General features: G+C 48.9%; 1 protein-coding gene across 3 annotated transcripts in view; it reads left to right on the top strand.

The window, feature by feature from the left end:
* Dlg5 (discs large MAGUK scaffold protein 5) overlaps positions 1-12,561 on the top strand; it is a 106,103-nt gene extending 93,542 nt beyond the window's left edge. For all 3 annotated transcript variants that reach the window (XM_052189884.1, XM_052189882.1, XM_052189883.1), the window contains 6 exons: positions 978-1,171; positions 8,228-8,371; positions 8,634-8,761; positions 9,746-9,855; positions 10,376-10,485; positions 11,385-12,561. In XM_052189884.1, coding sequence (XP_052045844.1) covers positions 978-1,171; positions 8,228-8,371; positions 8,634-8,761; positions 9,746-9,855; positions 10,376-10,485; positions 11,385-11,488 — 790 coding nt within the window. In that variant the 3' untranslated portion in view covers positions 11,489-12,561. The remainder of the gene's footprint in view (positions 1-977; positions 1,172-8,227; positions 8,372-8,633; positions 8,762-9,745; positions 9,856-10,375; positions 10,486-11,384) is intronic.
* The last annotated feature ends 5,610 nt before the right edge of the window (positions 12,562-18,171 follow it).

Raw genomic sequence — 18,171 nt, 5'->3', positions numbered from 1 at the left:
GGTTACGTCACAACATGGTAGGGAAGCAGAAGGAAAGAAGAGATCCTATGGCCAAACAGGAAGTGCCTTAGTGTTCTATTGTTGTGAAGAAACACTATGACCATATAACTCTTATAAAAGCAAACATTTAATTGGGGCTGGCTTATAGTTTTAGAGGTTTAGTCCATTGTCGTCATGGTGAGACACACGGTGGCATGCCGGCAGACATGGTGCTGGAGCAGTAGCTGAGAGTTCTATATCTGGATCCGCAGGCAACAGGGAGGGAGAGGGAGAGAGAGAGAGAGAGAGAGAGAGAGAGAGAGAGGGGGGGGGGGGAGAAAGAGAGACCCTGAGACTAGCTTTGGCTTTTGAAACCCCAAAGCCCACCTGCAGGAGCGCATTTCTTCCAATAAAGCCACAGCTCCTAAATTCCTCTCAAGAAGTACCACGCCCTGATGTCCAGGCATTCAAGTCTGAGTCTCTGGGGGCTGTTCCTATTCAAACCACTACAGCAAGCACTGCTACAACAACAGGCTAGCTCTTCCTTTAACAACCTGCTATTGGGGGATCCTTTCTGAGGGTAGAGACCTAACCAATCTACACAGTCTCTTAAAGACACCTCAGCACTCTAATACTCCTGCAGCATGTGGACTCATATCCAAATCACAGCACACTCTCTTGCTTACACCCCCAGCCCTCAGCCATTCATTCATCTGCACTTAAAATCTGTGGGTTTCTCTTTAGGCACTCGTGCAAATACAGTTGCACGGCACATGGCCAGACTGTAGTGTCTATACTTTCCATGGCAGGAAGCACAGCTAGCAGTGTCTCTGGTGCTTCCTGCCTTGAGCTTCCTGTTGGTAGGAATTTACCTGCTCTGAAGCTGGACCCCAAACTTCTTGTTGCCATGGTGTTGGGGAGGCCTGAGGGTAGCTGGGGGAACCTAGCTTCCTCCCTTCCCGTGGTCCTCCCAGCATTGTCATTCTCTGTGACTGCAGGATGGACCAAGAGTTCTCAAGGAGGCTTAGCATGTCCGAGGTCAAAGATGACAACACAGCCAAGACATTGTCAGCAGCCGCTCGCCGTTCCTTCTTCCGAAGGAAACATAAACACAAACGCAGTGGGTCCAAAGATGGCAAGGACCTGCTGGCCCTGGACACCTTTTCCAATGACTCCATTCCTCTCTTTGAAGGTAAGTGCTGGGCTCATTCCGATGGGCTCCAGGGGTGGGGGTGGTAGGGTACCAAAGCTTCACCATGAGACTTCACACAGCTTACACACCTTTTGGGTTATTATCTGTGGGTCTCCCTGCCCCCATCGGCCAGTTTGGTCCACACAGGCAAGGGAAGCAGAGACATCCTGCTGGGGGTTTGAAAACCCTGTGAGTATATGCTGTGAATGACCACACTGGGACCCGCTGTCAGGAGGCAGATCAACTTTATTTAGGGTGATTCAAGACTTATAAAGTTTTGGGGATCTGAGGGTAGGAACATCCAGGATGGGCAAAGGTCATAGGCTGGAGGCTTAAGGTACCTAACATACCTCAGTAACATGGGGAAGCTTTTCAGGAATCTCAGGTGCTGCTTGAACAAGTTTTATCAGGAGAAAGGAAATTGATCCTGTTAGATTATTGAGGCTACGTGACATTCCTCAGGCAGAGGCATATGTGGCTGGTGGGGGAGGGGAGGGCTTAGAATTCCCCAGACAAGGTCTGTGCTCATAAAGGGAGTCTCCCATATTGCGCCAAACCCAGAGGCTTTCCGGCATGGGGGACTTCGACCTTAATTAGCAGTTTTCCCATACTTGTCTGCTGGTGGACGTTCCGGCTACTAGGGTGGTCCTGAGGGTCTGCCAGTGCAGCCCTGTGAGAAGGGATCCTCAAGGTCCCTTCTCAGCCACCATATTTATTTGGGCCTCCAGTCCTGCTTCAGAAAGGAGAAAGGCAAGGCAAAAGCGGCAAGGGTTTGGGGACTGGAGAGACAGCTCATTGTGTAAAGTGTTCTCTGTGGGAGCTCAAGGACCCAGTTCGGGTCCACATAGCAAAAGCTCACGGCCAACCAGCCAGCTGAACCGTGAGACTCCAAGTTCAGCGCAAGGCCCCGGGTCAGCGTCAGCGGATGTGGTTTCTGCGCCAGGCATGTCTCCCCTGGCTTGTGCTGGCCACGGCTCATCCGGTCTTGCTTCATTCACACACCCATCAGTGATCCTCACAGGATCCTTCCCAGTAGGATGCTGAGGCAGGCTGGAGCTCTGTGCACTAGGAGTGTTAGAGACTCTCCTGGCTGATGGCTCTTTTAGAAGGAGGCCATTGGTCCTGAGAGGTAAGTGGTCCCTGTCACCAACACGGCTCCTGTGACTGGGTGTGTGCTCACCATCCTGGGCAGACAGGCTGTGGGCCCCCTCTCCCCGGGCAGTAGACTGTGGGGATGGGTTTCTTCTTTCCTCCCTCCTCCTTTCCTTCCTTCTCATCTTTTAGATGAAGATCTTGCCAGGCTCTTAAAGGCTTGGTGGTGCATGCCTTTAATCTCCGCATTTGGGAGGCAGAGGCAGGTAGATCTCTGAATTCAAGGATAGCCTGGTCTACATAAAACATAACCAGGTCAGCTGGGGCTACCTAGTGAGACACTATCTCAAAAAACAAAACAAAACAAAAAAACCTAGAACAAAACAAACAAACAAATTAAGCATGCTGACTGTTCCCTGTTGGTTTCCACAGGCCAGCTGATAGACACAGCCCACAGGGAGTCCTAGTCTATTCTCAGTTTCTGTACAACCTATAGCTTTAGTGTGGGATTGTATGCATATAAATGTTACATGTGTGTTTAAAAATACGTAAAAGGCTTATCTTCCCGTGACAATGTTGGCCTCGCCTCCCCTTTTTACCTCTAAAGCTTGAAACATCCTGACATAAGCAGAGTAAGTTGCTGTCATGTTGCTGCGAGGTTTCTCTTGTGGTTCTTAACCGGGTCCACACTCCCGCCCCCTTCCTTCTTTTGGGCTATGCTCTCAGACGCCCACTTCTTTATTCCACAGGCGCCATCTCTCATGTGCTCAGTAAGGGGCTGGTGGGTGTGTCCGTATCAGTTCTGTGGAAGGTCTACACTGATTATTTTAAAAAAAAAATCTTTTAAATATTTATTTTGTATGTGTATGAGTGTTTTACTCGAATGTACTATGTGCACCACGTGTGTGATGTGCCTACAGAGACCAGAAGAGGGTGTGAGATCTCCCAGAGGGCTGGAGTTACAGATGGTTTCGAGCCACACGTGGTGACGGGGAACCTGGAAGGACCCCTGTCTAGTAACCACTGAGCCATCTCTCTAGCCTCACCTCTCATTTGGAACTGGTTTTTATACCAGATGCCTTCTGGATTGTTCTATTTTCCTGCCGCGACCCTTCTGTCACTGAAAAAAACTGTCTTATTTCCAGTGATGGCCTCTTTGGACAATCTGCAATCTGTGATGTTTTCATTTCTAATCCTATTTCCTCTCGCTTAGTCTCCACCCACTTGACCTCTTTCTGGCCACCAGAGTTCATTCCTTGTAGTTTTGTTTACTGTTCCTGGGATAGGGTAGGGTGGGGCTGGGCAGGACAGGACAGGGCAGGGCAGGGTGGGGTGAGCTGGGGAGGGGCAGAGTAGGGCAGGGTGCTTTTATTTCACTTACTGTGGCAGGTGGTGTTTTAACTTGTTGTTTCCAAGTGTGCCCTGAGTCACAAGTGTGGGTAAGTGGTGGACCGGAATGTGAGCACAGCACAAATCTTCTATCACTGTGTAATCAGGATGTTTGAAGTGTCCCTGCAAGTGACCCTGTCTTTTCTTTGTGATCACCCCTTCCTTATACCCTTGTCTATCCTTTTGCTCTACTTTGGGAATAATCAAGTATTTCTATTACCTTACCAGTTTTTAGTTTGTAGTCTGTTGGGGATTTCAGTGGCCTTCACCACCTACCTCTGACTGATGGCCGAGGACATCTCGTGGGCTGGCCCCGCCCCTCCACTCACCAGCACCCCAGCTTCCGTACCATTCCTGTGGTCACCTCAGCTAGTGCACTGGCTGCATTCACAGTTCTTCTTCACCTCTCCTGCTGCTATTCATCCCTCCCGCCCGCCCGTCCGTCCGTCTGTCTGTCTGATCTTGTCATCTTTCTGCTCTTCTTCAGCACTTCTAGGAATGCTTAGTGTACTTGGGGATGCATTTTCTCCGTTTTGTCCAGTGGTGTTTTACCACTTTGCCCTTCTGGATAGAATCTTAAGTTAGCATTCACAGGCACATTGTGGTATGTCGGGAGGTTGGTACCAAGCCTCCACGCTATACCCACATCTATAGGTGTCCTGGTAACTCATGAATCACTGGGACGGGGTTTGTATATGGCCTAAGTTCATCTCTCATATACTTAAGTGCTCTAGGTTACTTATAAGACCTGATTTGAATATTTCTATCTCCAGTTGATTGAATCCATGAACTCAAAACTATTAATGCAAAGGATGGACTGCATTTTATTTAAGAACTTTTAATTACCATTCTAAAAGCTAAAAGAGATGGCTCAGTGTGTAAAGGAGCTTGCGGAGGAAGCCTGGACACTTCCTTGATCTCACATAAAGGTGAAAGGAAAGAACTAACTCTGAATGTTTCTTCTAACCTTCACTCGTGGCATGTTTGCCCATGCACACAGATGGCATGCACAATTCAAAAGATGCTGTTCAAAGCTGACAAGTTGCTCCACAAGGAAAGCCAGTGCTTTACCTGGCACGTGTGGAGGGCCAGAGTGCAGATCCCCAACATTTATGTAAATGCATGGGAGAGCTAGCAGGGAAGACAGCCAATGTCAGCTTCTAGTGTACATATACACGAGAGCATGCATGCAGGCACACACACAGTGCAAGGGGGTATATTTATGGCGACTGTAACAAATTACTATAGTTTAAAACCATGCATATTCATTCTGAAAGCCAGATGTCCAAGACCAGTGCCACAGATCAAAGTCAAGGTGCCAGCAGTCGCCATTGCCCTGCAAAGCTGTAATGGAAGGTCTGTTCCTAACCTCTGTTGGTTCTGAGCAGTGGCTGCCAACATTCTTTTGCTTCTGGGCACATCACTATTGTCTCGAAACCTCTCTTTGCTCCTTCCTATCCCCTTCTCCCCTGTGTGTGCCTCAAAATTCTGTGTTCTGATGGGGACACTTGTGATGACATTTAAGCTTTTCCCAGACAACTCAGGAGAACTTTACCTCTCTAGAAAGGTAATAGTCATAGATTGTTGGGACCAGGAAGTAAGCCAGCTCTCGGAGCACATTTGGACGTACTAGATAATGTTTCTATGAGTGCTGCCACCAATGTTTTCATGTTTAAGGTAACGTGGCCTAGGCCCAGGGGGTTTGGGCATTGTCTCGATCCTGGTATCAGGCCTCGCTTGGCTGCCCAGGCATGCTTTCCTTCTTGTGCTGAGGTCTTCAGCTTATGTTAGAGAAAGTACTAGGCCATCATTTCCTTCAAGCTGCTTCTTTGGTGTCTTGGTTCTCTGACCAGATCTTGTTGGTCTCTGTCTTCTGCTTTCCCGGTCTTTCTGGCCCCATTCCTCTCCCTGCTTCAGTCGGCCGGGCTCCTTCCTGAGGACTCTGCCCTACGCTCTGCCCAGCTCATCCATGCTCGCCAGTGTCTTAATTTCAGAAATTGCCTTATCTAGTGCCAGAGTTTCCATTTGATTATTTGTAATAGGCTGCCGTTCTCCTGCCAAGACTGCACAGATCTTGTTGTCTGTCATAATAAGACTCAGCACTGGTGAGGATTGCCTGGCAGCTGTCCTGACTGGGCGACTCTGAGTCATCTTTGCTCTGCTCCATCCTGCTTCAGTCTGCTTCGTAAACGTGCCTGGAAATTGTCAGTTGAACTTTCAAGAATGCAGAATGTTAAGGCTGAGAGTTAAGCCTTCCAGCGGCACCTCAGGTGCCAGCACTGGTGGCCGCCTATGTCCAGGGAGAGGCTGAGCTGACCTCGGGCCGGACTGTAGCTTCTGTGCTGTGTGCAGTTCACCCTGGAGCTGGCGCCTGGGTCTCAGCCTCACTGCTCTGCAGTTCTGTGCCCTTCTTACACATTCAGCTTCTCGTTTCATAGAGCTTTGGAATTTGGCAAATGCTTCTGGAGACACCTCTAATTTAGACTTAGATTTTTATTTTTTAAATGTTCTTTGTATTTATTTGTGAGTGGGGAGATATAGGTATCTCTATGCACACACATGGCATGCATGCCCTCCCCCTACACACACACACACACACACATACACACACATCATGCACAATTAGAAAAATGCTGCACAAGCAGCTGGGGAAATTGTTGCCTGAGTAAAGCATGTATGGCATGTGCACATGCGTGTTTATTGTTGAGCATGCATGCAAAAGAGGTCAGAGAAATCTATAATCTATTTCTCTGAGACAAGGTCTCTCGCTGAACCTGGAGCTAGGCTGGCAGCCCTCAGACCTCTGTACCCACAGGGCTGTGGTTATAGCCAGGTGGCCACGGCTCTTCACATGGGTCCCCGGGACGTGAGGTCAGGACTCATGCTTGCATGGTCAGCTTCCTGGACTCAAGTCCTCGCCCCTCCCTTTCCACTGCAGTTTGGCTCTTCAGGTTGTGGCTGCTGTGAATACCCTAAACTCCAGTTTTGTCTCACTTGCTATGGGTATAGCCTGTGCAGTCGCCTGAGGTCCAATGTCGTGACAGCAGCTCTCTGCCCAAGTTTACATTTTACCTGTGCATGGAATATTGCAGAGTCCTCAAGAGAGGGACATGACTTCCTGTGAAGCCTTTCAGAAATAATCTGAGAGGGAGATGGAGCTACAAGCCTTTTATGGTATCATGTAATTCTTGTTGGATGTTAGCAACACATGACACACACACAAACATGGGGGGGATATTTACTAGAGTTTTTTTCCTCAGTGTATAAAATCAGTAATTAGTATCATTTGGAAAGACATTCTTCCAACATAATGGCAGCGTCTGAGGAGGCTAGTGTGGAGGGATACATCAACAACATTGGTTATATCTGTGCCTCTAATTGTTTAAAAGAGAAAGTGTGTGGGTGTTCCAAGGTCATGAATGTAGTAGACTAATTGGTCCCAGCGTCATAAGCAAGTCCATAGATGGGCGATTTCAGACAAGGCGGCACTCAATCTTTGTTCTGCCCTTGGGATTGGTCTCTGTACATGGGTGTCTGTGTTTCCAGAACGCTGTGCCACTGCCCCCCACAGAGGTGTGCAGACCCCACAGAGTCCTGGCTTCCCCACATCTACCTGTTACAGTCACCTCCCGTCTTCTTCCAGCCTGCTCTTCCCTGCCGCCATCTTAAGCCTGACCTCATCCAGCTTGAGGCATCTCGCCTCAGCATGCCCTAACTTTTCACTCTCATAGCAGGAGTCCTCATGTAGCATTTGTCTGGGTATCTGGTGTTGCCCTCCTTGGGGGCCCAGTTAGGGTGAGCTTCCGAAGGGCAGACACCAGGCACTGTATCTTTCTGTATTTCTGAGAAGCCAGTGTACACCGTCCGGGAGTCTCTAGGAGTGCAGTTGCTGGCTAGCTTTCTGACCAAGCTTCCTGTGAGAACTTTGTGGGTCTGAGGGTAGGGTTCACATTGGGTTAACTAGGAAGGTGGCTTGATTACTAAAGCTAAACCAGACCAGCAGCTGAAGCCTCACAGAAAGTTCATCCATCTGCAACATACACTCTGACCTGGTGGGCAGCCCAGGGGAAGTGGTCCTGTGTTCAAAACCCAGGTCCCCTCTGTCTTCCGGCTTAGACATTTCCAGTCTGTATGGGCAGAGCTGGCTCAGAGCACCACCTCTTCTGGTCTCTGGGCAGGGGCCAAAGATGTACCTCATCACCTCTATCCTTCTTGTCTATGTCTTGTGGCTTCTGACCCTTGGAGCTGTGTCTCAAGTGAGCGGAGAACAACATGAAGTGGATGTGGTGGGCATGGGATGACTGAGGCAGACCTGGGTCCTCAGAGGCAGAGGGAACTCCTGAGTGACTTCATAGCAGTCATACTCTGGTGAGCCTGAGATGTAGAACTGGCCCTGATAAAGCTAGGCTAGCTGGCCACTATCCCTGGCCTAGTTTTGAGAGAAAAAGAAGACAGACGTGCCCAGGTGAGTAAGGTCAGGTGGGCCTATGTGGATGAACAAGGTCAGGGCATGGCTGCCCAGTTCTGCTTTCTTCTGTCCAGGCTGGGCCCATGACCTGTCCCCCTCTCTCTTAGACTCAGTGAGCCTGGCCTATCAGCGGGTCCAGAAAGTGGACTGTACCTCTCTTCGGCCTGTCCTCATCCTGGGACCTTTATTGGATGTGGTGAAAGAGATGCTGGTAAATGAGGCACCTGGCAAGTTCTGCAGATGCCCGCTTGGTAAGGGATGCCCCTGTGCCCACTGGGTATGTCTGCCCCTATTTATCTGCCTTCCTGGCCATGCAGAGTAATTGGCATACAGAGTCTAAGGTTCTTACTGACCCTAAGACCCTAAGGGCCTTACTGGAGACAGACCCACCTGTGGCCCCTTGTTCTCTCCAGGAGAGCTGATAGTAGTTTGGGTGTCTGTGCTCAGTTGTGCTGTCTGCATTGGGGCCCTCCTGTGTACCCAGCACCTTGACTTTTGTATCTTACCATTCAGAGGTGATGAAGGCCTCCCAGCAAGCCATTGAGCGGGGTGTCAAAGACTGCCTGTTTGTGGACTACAAGCGGAGGAGTGGCCATTTTGATGTTACCACTGTGGCTTCAATAAAGGAGATCACAGAAAAGGTACCTAGGGCTTTGGCCCAAGGACTGAGCTCCTCTGGTATCTGGAACCCTGTGCCCTGGCTCTTAAGTCTCAGCTAGCTCATCTGTCTAGCCTTCTGCACTTGGCCTCATCCTCCTGGATACTCCAGAGTCTCTGCCTTCACCACTAACACACAGATTCCTGAGAAGGACCTAGGTGTTAGCAGCACTGTGGGTACACACAGCTCTGCTTTCTGAGGGGTGCTGAGGAGAGCTTTACACTCTGGGGAGGCCTTCTAGACCATGCTTGGATGGGTCACTGAACACATGGATACAGAGAGCCACCCACCCAGTCCCTGACACCATAAGGCCAAGAGTGTCTCTCCATGCTATTGACATCCTGGAGTCCATATGCCAGGGAGCGAGTTAGCTTGCAAGGCATGCTAGCAAAGTCGGCACGCCTCACTGCTGCTCAGCCCTCTGACCGCTGCCGTCCCAGCTACCGCTCAGGTCTGCAGTTCCCTCTCGCAGACAGTGTGAGCCGCCCAGAGTTGGCAATGCCCGTTACTTTTTTGATGTGGACAAGCTTAGTTAGGAAACACACCCGTCAGTGTGGAGAGAGCTCTATGCAGGGTTTGTCTTAGGCTGAGCCCTCCCTGGAGGCTGAGGGACTCATGGGGTCTATTTGTTACAGCCCTGCAAAGCTGTGTGCTCCCCTCCCCCACCACAGTTCCCCATTCTTGTTCCATGAAACAGATTTGTGAGGCCAGGGTAGGGTGGGGCTCCTAGAAAGTGTCCACATTGAGGTGTGGCTTGCTGGCCAGTTCCCACTCATACCTCAGTAGCCATCGGCAGGTGGGGAGAGAGAGAGATCCCCCAGTGAATCCTCCCTTCCTGTCTTACGTGTTCTTCCAGAAACCTTGCTGACGTCTAGTATTTTTGAGTGTAGAGGAAGGTAGAGGCGTATGGGATGGGGTGGGTCCTCTTCCCTGCCATCCGTGCTCACTGTCTGTCACTGTCCCTCAGAACCGTCACTGTCTCCTGGACATCGCCCCACATGCCATCGAGAGGCTGCACCACATGCACATCTACCCCATTGTCATCTTCATCCGCTACAAGAGCGCCAAGCACATCAAGTGGGTGTCTGGGCCCGCAGGCTTCCTGCCAGGGATGGGGGTGGGCCCGGTACTGGAGCAATAGGCCTCCCCTCAGACCCAGGACCCATGTGCCAAGCTGGGCACAGCCACACTTCCAGAGTATGGCTGGCTCTGTCAGCAGAGCTCCCTTTCCTCTCAGTGCAGCAGGCCAGAGGCACTGGGGTCGCCTGAGCTAAGTCCAGCTCGGCCGCACTCACCGAGGCTCCCTCTCTGCTTGGCATTTCTGTGCTGGTGAGCTCCTGGTGCCAGTGTTTGGAGTCAGCTAGTATCTCTGCCAGCTCTGTTTCTATCCCGGGTCCTGAGGCGCCCAGATTCCCTGTCAGTCCACAGTTCCCCATACAGCCTAGAGGTTGTTGATTCGGGGGAACTCCCTAGATCCCCTGCCCTATCTAGCCAATACCTGTCTTCATGGAGACTCCTGACACCCTGGACCAAGGAAGGAAGAGGGGACCCAGGGGTAGGTTCAGGACTCATCCTAGTTCTCTGCCTGCTCCTGCAGGGAACAGAGAGACCCTGTCTACCTGAGGGACAAGGTGACCCAGAGGCATTCCAAAGAGCAATTTGAAACAGCACAGAAGATCGACCAGGAGTACAGCAGGTACTTCACAGGTAAGTGTGTCTGAGCCCAGCCAGCCAGGGGCTTTCCTCAGGTGACATTCCTAAGAATGACATCAGGGCCACTTTTGCAGACAGGCTGAGCTAAGTTACCCCAAACCCTTCATTACAGACAGTCAGGCCAGGGTCAGAGCTGTTCCAGGTGGCAGAGCTCCACAAACCAGCCTTTGGACATGGTCTGACCACAACATGCAGTAGGAGCCCGCTCAGGACAAACAGCCAGCTACATGATCACAGTGACCCCAGACAGGCTGGGGTGGTGGACCCAGGTGGACCAGTAATGTCGGCTTCGGTCTAGTTGAGCATTTCCAGAGACCCTGGTCTTGTCTCATTATCATTTCTAGCTTATCACAGACCAGAAGACCAATAGAAAAAGGAAAAGGTTTAAAAGAGAAAAAAAAACCCTCCAAACTATATATACTGATTTGTTTTTAAATTAGGTTGAACAGAAGCAAAATTACATAAGCTTTGTTACATTCTAAATGTACCTGGCTCTCTGAGGTTTATTCCCTGTGCCTTGGAGTAGCGCTAGCCTGCCAACCAGGTCCTCCCTCACCTCTAGTCTGTCCCTTGCAGCCTGACCCCCTGCCTCCTAACAGGCCCCCAGGCCGCTTCTCTAGTCCCCAGAACGGGCGAGCCAGCCTCTGCCCCTCCTACCCCCAGCCTCTGCCCCTCCTACCCCGGGCAGTTTGTGAGCAGGTGACTGGGGTTTCTCCTTTGCCCAGGTTCCTGCTGAAAGCAGGAGAGGCATGGGGGGGGGGGTGAAGAAGAAGCCCACACAGGCAGCAGGAGCACGCGCGTGCCAGGCCCTGTCCATGTGTTTCCCTTAGTGGGCAGGAAGGTCTTCCTTAGAGCTGGCCTAACCCGCTTGTGTTTGGTGCACTTCTCTGCAGGGGTCGTCCAGGGTGGAGCCCTGTCCAGCATTTGCACTCAGATCCTGGCAATGGTCAGTCAAGAGCAAAATAAAGTCCTGTGGATCCCGGCTTGCCCACCCTAGCAGCAAGCTGTGCGCCGCCATGCCCGTGGGTGCGGAGAGCTGGCTGGCTCTTTTCCAGCCAGTAGGAGTCTGTCTGTCTATGGACAAGCTAGGAAGGACCCAGAACCAGGACTCCAGGAACACTTCCTTCGTTAGACGGAGAGCCACAAAGATTCGGGCCAGCTGGTGGACAGCACTACTCACATGTGCGCTTTAAAACAAAAAAAAAAAAAGCAGAAACACAGAAGACTTGACCCTCCCGTAGCCAGCCCAGCAGAGGTGCTGCTGTGCCCAGGACCTTCCTGATCACAAGTTTACAAGCCTTTTCTAAGTATTTGGTTGTCTATGTTTACTTGAATGGCTCCATGTCGTCGGTGCCCAGTCCCTCATCCCGACCCCTCTGTTACTCCTCCCTGTTGGTTTGAGGTTACTGTCCTGAGCAGGACAATTCTGGAACCTCGTTGTGGGGTAGGGGATGCTTTGCTACAGGAGGTCCCTGTCAGTGGGACCAGAGCTTTGACAGACTTCCTGCTTCTCGGTGGCCCCTCCCCTGGAAGACATCACAACTGCAGGTGCTCAGACCACTGTTGGTACCGGAACCAGTGCCTTGGTGTGGCCATGTTGCACCGCAGCCCTCCCTCACTGGGAAGGCAGCGTCAGCGTTCTTGCAGATTCACCTCTCAGGCCTTTCTCCTGCCTCCTTGGCCTCTTGTTTCTTCTCCAGCTGCAGTTTCTATTTAAACATCACATTCTAGTTAGTCCTAGACTTCCTCAGCAGGGGGCGCATTACTTCCCCATGGGTCTGAGATGCTAGGCAGGCTGCCTTTGTCAGTGCAAGGTTACAAGGTAGCCCTTACACTGGTGTGGGTGTAGCAGCCCTTTCTGACTTAAAATTCTCCATGTCACAGACTCTGAAACAAGAGCTTCTAGTGGGTACAATGGTCAGAGTCGGAAGAAGGAATCCTGGGAGCTATCACATCTTGATTACAACATTCTCAGCCTGATTCCACAAGGACGCTCCCATTCTTTGCTGGGTTTTCGTTTTTGTTTTGCAATCTATTTTTCTCATCCTCCGCCCCCGCACTCCCCCCCCCCCCCCCGTACCCCCTCAGCTGCACTTCTGATGTCAGACCTATGTGCTAAAGAGCTGATTCAGTCCCTTCAATTGTGTGTCCTGTTAATAGGTACTGTACTGGGTTCCGTGTGTCATTGGGGTAGGACCTATATTTTAATACTGTTCCTAACATTTCATTTTACTAGCAAGAAATCTTTGATTTCATTTTATTCTTTATAATTCTAGACATTAGATTGTAGTTGGCCATTATTGACTTTTTTTTAAAAGGGATATATTTTCTTGCACGGCTGTTTAAGGGGCGCGAGAGAGACAGTTGCAGCCCTCAAGGCTGTTCTGTGCCTTACAGGCACACATTTTCTAGCTCAGACAACTGAGAAGAACCGCAGACCACTCTCAAGGTCTTACTCTGCACAGTCACAGGACAGGGGCTATCTCCCTGGTCATAGGCCCTGTTCAGTGTTCAGCAAGGGGGCAGGTATGGATCTGACAGGTGGGACATGCTGTACTAAAATGTTACTTTGTATCAAAAACAAAACAGACTTCAGTACAACAAATAAAGGTCAGTTTGTGTAACCCCTGTGTGCAGATCCTGGTGGATACAGAGCCTCTGTTCTACTCAACCTGTTTGTAGTTTCTTCTCTCTCCTGGCCTTTCTTCCAGAACCAGGCCTGCCCTGCGCGCCTCTGTGACTGGAGGCCTTGTGTAGTGTAGCTGCTCTCCACTGGGACCCATGTAGTGCTGGAGCCTGCCTTCCTCTGGCTGACGAGGTTCACTGACAATCGGTACTGTTACCTGATGCTCCCACCTCTGCTGAGTCCTGTTGTGCCCTGCCATCTGTCTGCCTAACCCTGCAGCTTGACCAGCCCTCAGGGCCTCATGTTCAAGTCTCCAGGTATCAAGCTGTGCTATGAGAAGAAAAGGAGGAGCATTTTGGGGGGAACACAGAGTGTCCACATTTGTTGTGCTATATGAAGCCTCAGGTTGGAAATGTCCTACCTGGATTGGACCCTGTTGTAAAAGAACCTCAGAGCATCACATTGTAACACCCATAGCAACAGGCCCCAGAAGCAGCTTGCAGAGGCCGCAAGCCCCAGGTGCTGGACAAACTGGGGGAGTAGATGGAGAGGCATGGCCTGTGGTTACATGGAGGCAGGGCTCAGACCTAGAGTGCAACCTGCCTCTACTACTCGTGTTTATTATTTGTGTGTGTGTGTGTGTGTGTGTGTGTGTGTGCATGAGCACACTTGCCTGTGGATGTGTCTGTGAAGGTCAGAGGTCAGCATCCAGAATCTTACCATTTATTTTTTTTCCCCTTTGAGACAGAGCCTCTCATTGAACCTGGGGCTTACTAATTTCTGAGACTATCTGGATTCTCTTATCTCCACCTTCACAGTTCCAGGGTTATAGATTTACATTACCACCTCTTGCTGAGGATGGGCCTGGTGCTGTTTGTATGTTGATGCTAATTCCGCTCTCCTGGAAGGGGCTGCAGACAAGGAGTGAGTCGTGCTCAGGTAACTTCTTGTGAACCAATCCTCTAATGAATAAAGGCACCAATCACAGGACTTCTGGGTTGGAGGGGGAAGAGAGGAAGCAGGAAAGAGTTAGGCCCTTTTAGATGGGGATAATGTGAGGAAAAGATGTAATTATAAGTGTCTCCCCAGTTTCAATGGTGAATCCATCAGGATTTGCCACCAGAGGATTTAGATTTAATGAGGCTTACTAGATTAGGATTTTAGTTGCTGTGCCTGGCTTGTATAGGATGTTTTATCCAGTTTCCCCCAACACCGTTACGTATTGAAGGGGATTTTTCCAACGTGTAGTTTCTGACAACTTTGTTAACGATTACATGGTTGTAAGTGTGTGGGTTTGTTCCTGGGTCTTTTGCTTTATTCACTGGTCTGTTTTTCTGCCATAGCCATACTGCTTTTACTATTATAGCTCTGTAGTGTAACGAGAGTGGGCACTGGGGTACCTGTAGCACCCCTCCTTCAGCTTAGCATTGCTGTGACCAACCAGACTTTTATTTTTATTTCATTTTTTGCTTCCATGTGGATTTTAGATTTTGTTGTTGTTGTTCTTTAAGAAAGTATCATTGGGATTTCAAAGGGACCCCATAGAATCTATGTTCCACTTTAGGTAAGACAGCTATTGTCAGGATTAATTCCATTATTTTTGATTCTGTGAATGGCATCATTTTTCTTCCTAATTTCTCCCTTGGCAAGTTTATTATAGATGTCTAGAAAAGTTATTAGTGTGTTTTCTTTTTCTTTTTCTTTTTTTCTTTTCTTTTTCTTTTTTTTTTTTTTTTTTTGGATTTGGTATTTTCGAGACAGGGTTTCTCTGTATAGCTCTGGCTGTCCTGGAACTCACTCTGTATACCAGGCTGTCTTTGAACTCAGAAATCTGCTTGCCTCTGCCTCCCAGAATGCTGGGATTACAGGCATGCGCCACCACTGCCCGGCATGTGTTTTCTTTTTTTAAGATTTAATTTTATATGTTTGGAAGTTTGCTTGTATGCATGAATGTTCACACGTGTGCATGTTATGTGTGTGTGTGTGGGGGGGGTGCCTGCAGAGTAGAAAAGAGCTTTAAGTCCCCTGGAACTGGGGTTACAGATGGTTTCAAGTCACCATGTGGGTGCTGGGAGCCAATCCTGGGTTTGCTGTAAGAGAGGCAAGTGTTCTTAACCTCTATTGATCTCTTTGGTGTCTTTTAAATATGGGATCATGTTGTCTGTAAATGGAGACAATTTCTTTCCTAAAAGTATCATTTATGTTATTTTCTTGCTTTGTTCTAGGTAAGAGTTCAAGCATTGTTAAATCAGAGTGGAGAAAGTAACATCCCGTCTCATTTTTATTGTAGAAGAAATACTTTGGTTTTCCCCATTAAGCATATAATGCTGGTTACAGGTTTGCTTTGAGATTTGTCTTGTGTTTTTTTTTTTATTTAAGACCTTGAAATATACACAATGTCATTTGAGATTGTGGTGGTGGTGGTAGTGGTGTGTGTGTGTGTGTGTGTGTGTGTTGCACTCTTCTTTGCCTGCATGTGTGGAGGCCAGACTGATGCCAAGAGTCATCCTCCATCACCTCCCACCTCTAATTTTTTAAGACAGAGTCCGTCCGTGAACATGGATCTCAGTATTCTCACTAGACTGGCTGGCTGGTAAGTTCCTGGGACCCACAAGATTGCACCCTCACAGCTCTAGGATTATAACTTGTGACTCCATTCCTGGATGTTGAGTGCTAACAATCCAGACTTAGCCCGTCACTCTTGTGCAGCAAACACTTCACCTACTGAACCACCTCCTAGCCTCAGATTGGATCCTCCTCCCCTCCTCCTCCTCTAACTCCTCCTCCACTGTGTAGCCACAGGTTACATGAAACTCACTATGTAGACAGAGCTGGCCTCAAACTCACAGGGATCTACCTGCCTCTGCCTTTAACTGCTGGGATTAGCAGGGTGCACACCCAACCTGGCCTTGAGATGGTTTGTTTTATTTTGTTTTAATGTAATCATACAGTAAGCTTTATTCTTAGAATGCCCTCGCTGTGTCACACGAGTTCTAGTAAGTTGTGCTTTCATTGTTGTTTGACTCTGGGAATCTTTAAATTTTCTACTAGGCTTCCTCAATGATACATTATTCATTCAAGAGTGTATCCGCGGGCTTCTGGGTATTTACACACTTACTCTGGTCTCCCTTATAATTTCCTTCTATTTTATTTCCCTACAGTCTTTATGAAATAGAAAACATTATTTTGATTAATTTTGTATCTGTTAAAAATTTTGAGGCCAAAAGAATCTGATCTATTTTATGTTCTTTGCCCGTGTGAATGTCTGTGTACCACATGCATGGGGTACCCATGAAGGCCTGAAGCGAGTGCCACATCCCTTGTTAAAGATGCTAAAGACCAGGCTCTCAGATGGTCATGTGCTGTCACAGATGGAAGCTGGGAATCCAAGCTGTGTCCCCTAGAAGAGCAGAATGTATTTTTAACTGCTGAACCATCTCTCCAGTCCCTTGTCTATTTTAGAGGGCTCTATTGTCTTCAGAGAAGTATCTATATTCTGTAACTGTTGGATGGAATATCCTGTAGACATCTGTTAAGTCCATTTGGTCTATTATATAGTTTAATTCTGAAGCTTCTTTGTTAATTTTTAGTCTGGATGGCTGTCTAGCAATGGGAATGGGGTATTGGTGTCTGTCATTCATTACTGCTATATCAGTACCTGTCTGGCCTTCTATGCCCACTGGTGTTTATGAAATCAGAAGCCCTGGTGCTTAAAAGCAGCTGTGTTGTTGTTTTAAATTTGAGTGTTTTGCCTGCGTCTATGTATGTGCACTTCATATGTGCCTGATCCCTGTGGAGGCCAGAAGAGGGAGCTGGGTCCCCCAGAACTCGAATTATGGATAGTTATAAGCTATGCTGTGGATGCTGGAAACCACTCTCATGTCCTCCACTCTTGACTGCTGAACCATCTCTGCAGTCCCGTGTCTGCATTTATGATTATTCTCCTTCTGAAGTCTGTCTTGTTAGAGACTGGAACAGCTACATCAGCTTGTCTTCATCCCTTATTTGTTTTGATCCCCAGTCTGTGGTGGTGGTTTCTAGTCAGATATGGTTTTTGGAGGCATCAGATAGTTGGATGGAGTTTTTTAATCCACTCAGCTAATGTGCGTCTGCCATTTTACTGGTTGCTTTTCTTGGGGTGTTTTGTCCTGTGCCCATTAGTCCTTGGGGTTTTGGAGGCCAACTGTGCCAGGCATGATGGATTCCTTCCAAGTTCTCTGTGGCTTCCCTATCTCTCACAAGCTTTTGCTGAGCTGTTTTTATAGTCTTCCTTCCTTCCTTTTTTTGTGTGCCGTGTCTCTTTAAACATCTTCTGCAGTGCTGTGGGTCACTAGCTGCTTTGGCCTGTGCTTGCCTTGAAACGTCTCCATTTCTCTCTCAATTGTATAGACAGCTTTGCAAGGCACAGCAATCTTGGTTGGTGTTTATTTGCTTGCAGGGCTTGAAATATACCATTCTATTCTCTATTGACTTCTGGTAGAGGTCTGATGGATTCTGATGTTTTGCCTTGGTAGATGAGCTGACATTTTTATCTTACAGGTCCACTCTGTTCCTGCCTGCCCTCTGTCTTGGGGCAGGGATGGGACCCAGGGCTTGCACAAGACGAGATTTTGTTAGAACGAGAAAGCTGATGCCTTTGAGTACTCACAGGTCTGTCTTGTTCCCTGTGCTCTGACGTCATTTGGGAGGGTCAGAGTCATTTGTCATACTTTCAGGGAAGGTGAAGTAACCATGGCATCTCCCCTTCATGTTCTAGCCTTGTTTTATGACCTGGAATTTTTATCACTGTGTTTTTTTCTACTTAATGTTGACATAGATATTGAGGAGAAAGCCTTCAGCTGGAGGCACGGTTGGGAGAAGGAAGATCTGTGGGTCCTTGGCAGAAGGGCCTCGTGGGGGTTTCCTTCCCGTCTCCATACTCTCTATTCTGATGAATAAAACTTTTGCAGAATGGTTAAGGAGACTGGAGCCAAATACCAACAAAAGCAGGATAGCCAGCACAGGTCTGTCTAAGGGAGGGTCCCAGGTGATAGAGGATGCCACAGGGTAGGTTT

The sequence above is a fragment of the Apodemus sylvaticus genome, chromosome 8 (genome assembly GCF_947179515.1).
Source record: "Apodemus sylvaticus chromosome 8, mApoSyl1.1, whole genome shotgun sequence".
NCBI classification, from domain to species: domain Eukaryota; kingdom Metazoa; phylum Chordata; class Mammalia; order Rodentia; family Muridae; genus Apodemus; species Apodemus sylvaticus.
The sequence above is the reverse complement of the archived record's forward strand: the minus strand, read 5'-3'. Positions and strand labels throughout refer to the sequence as shown.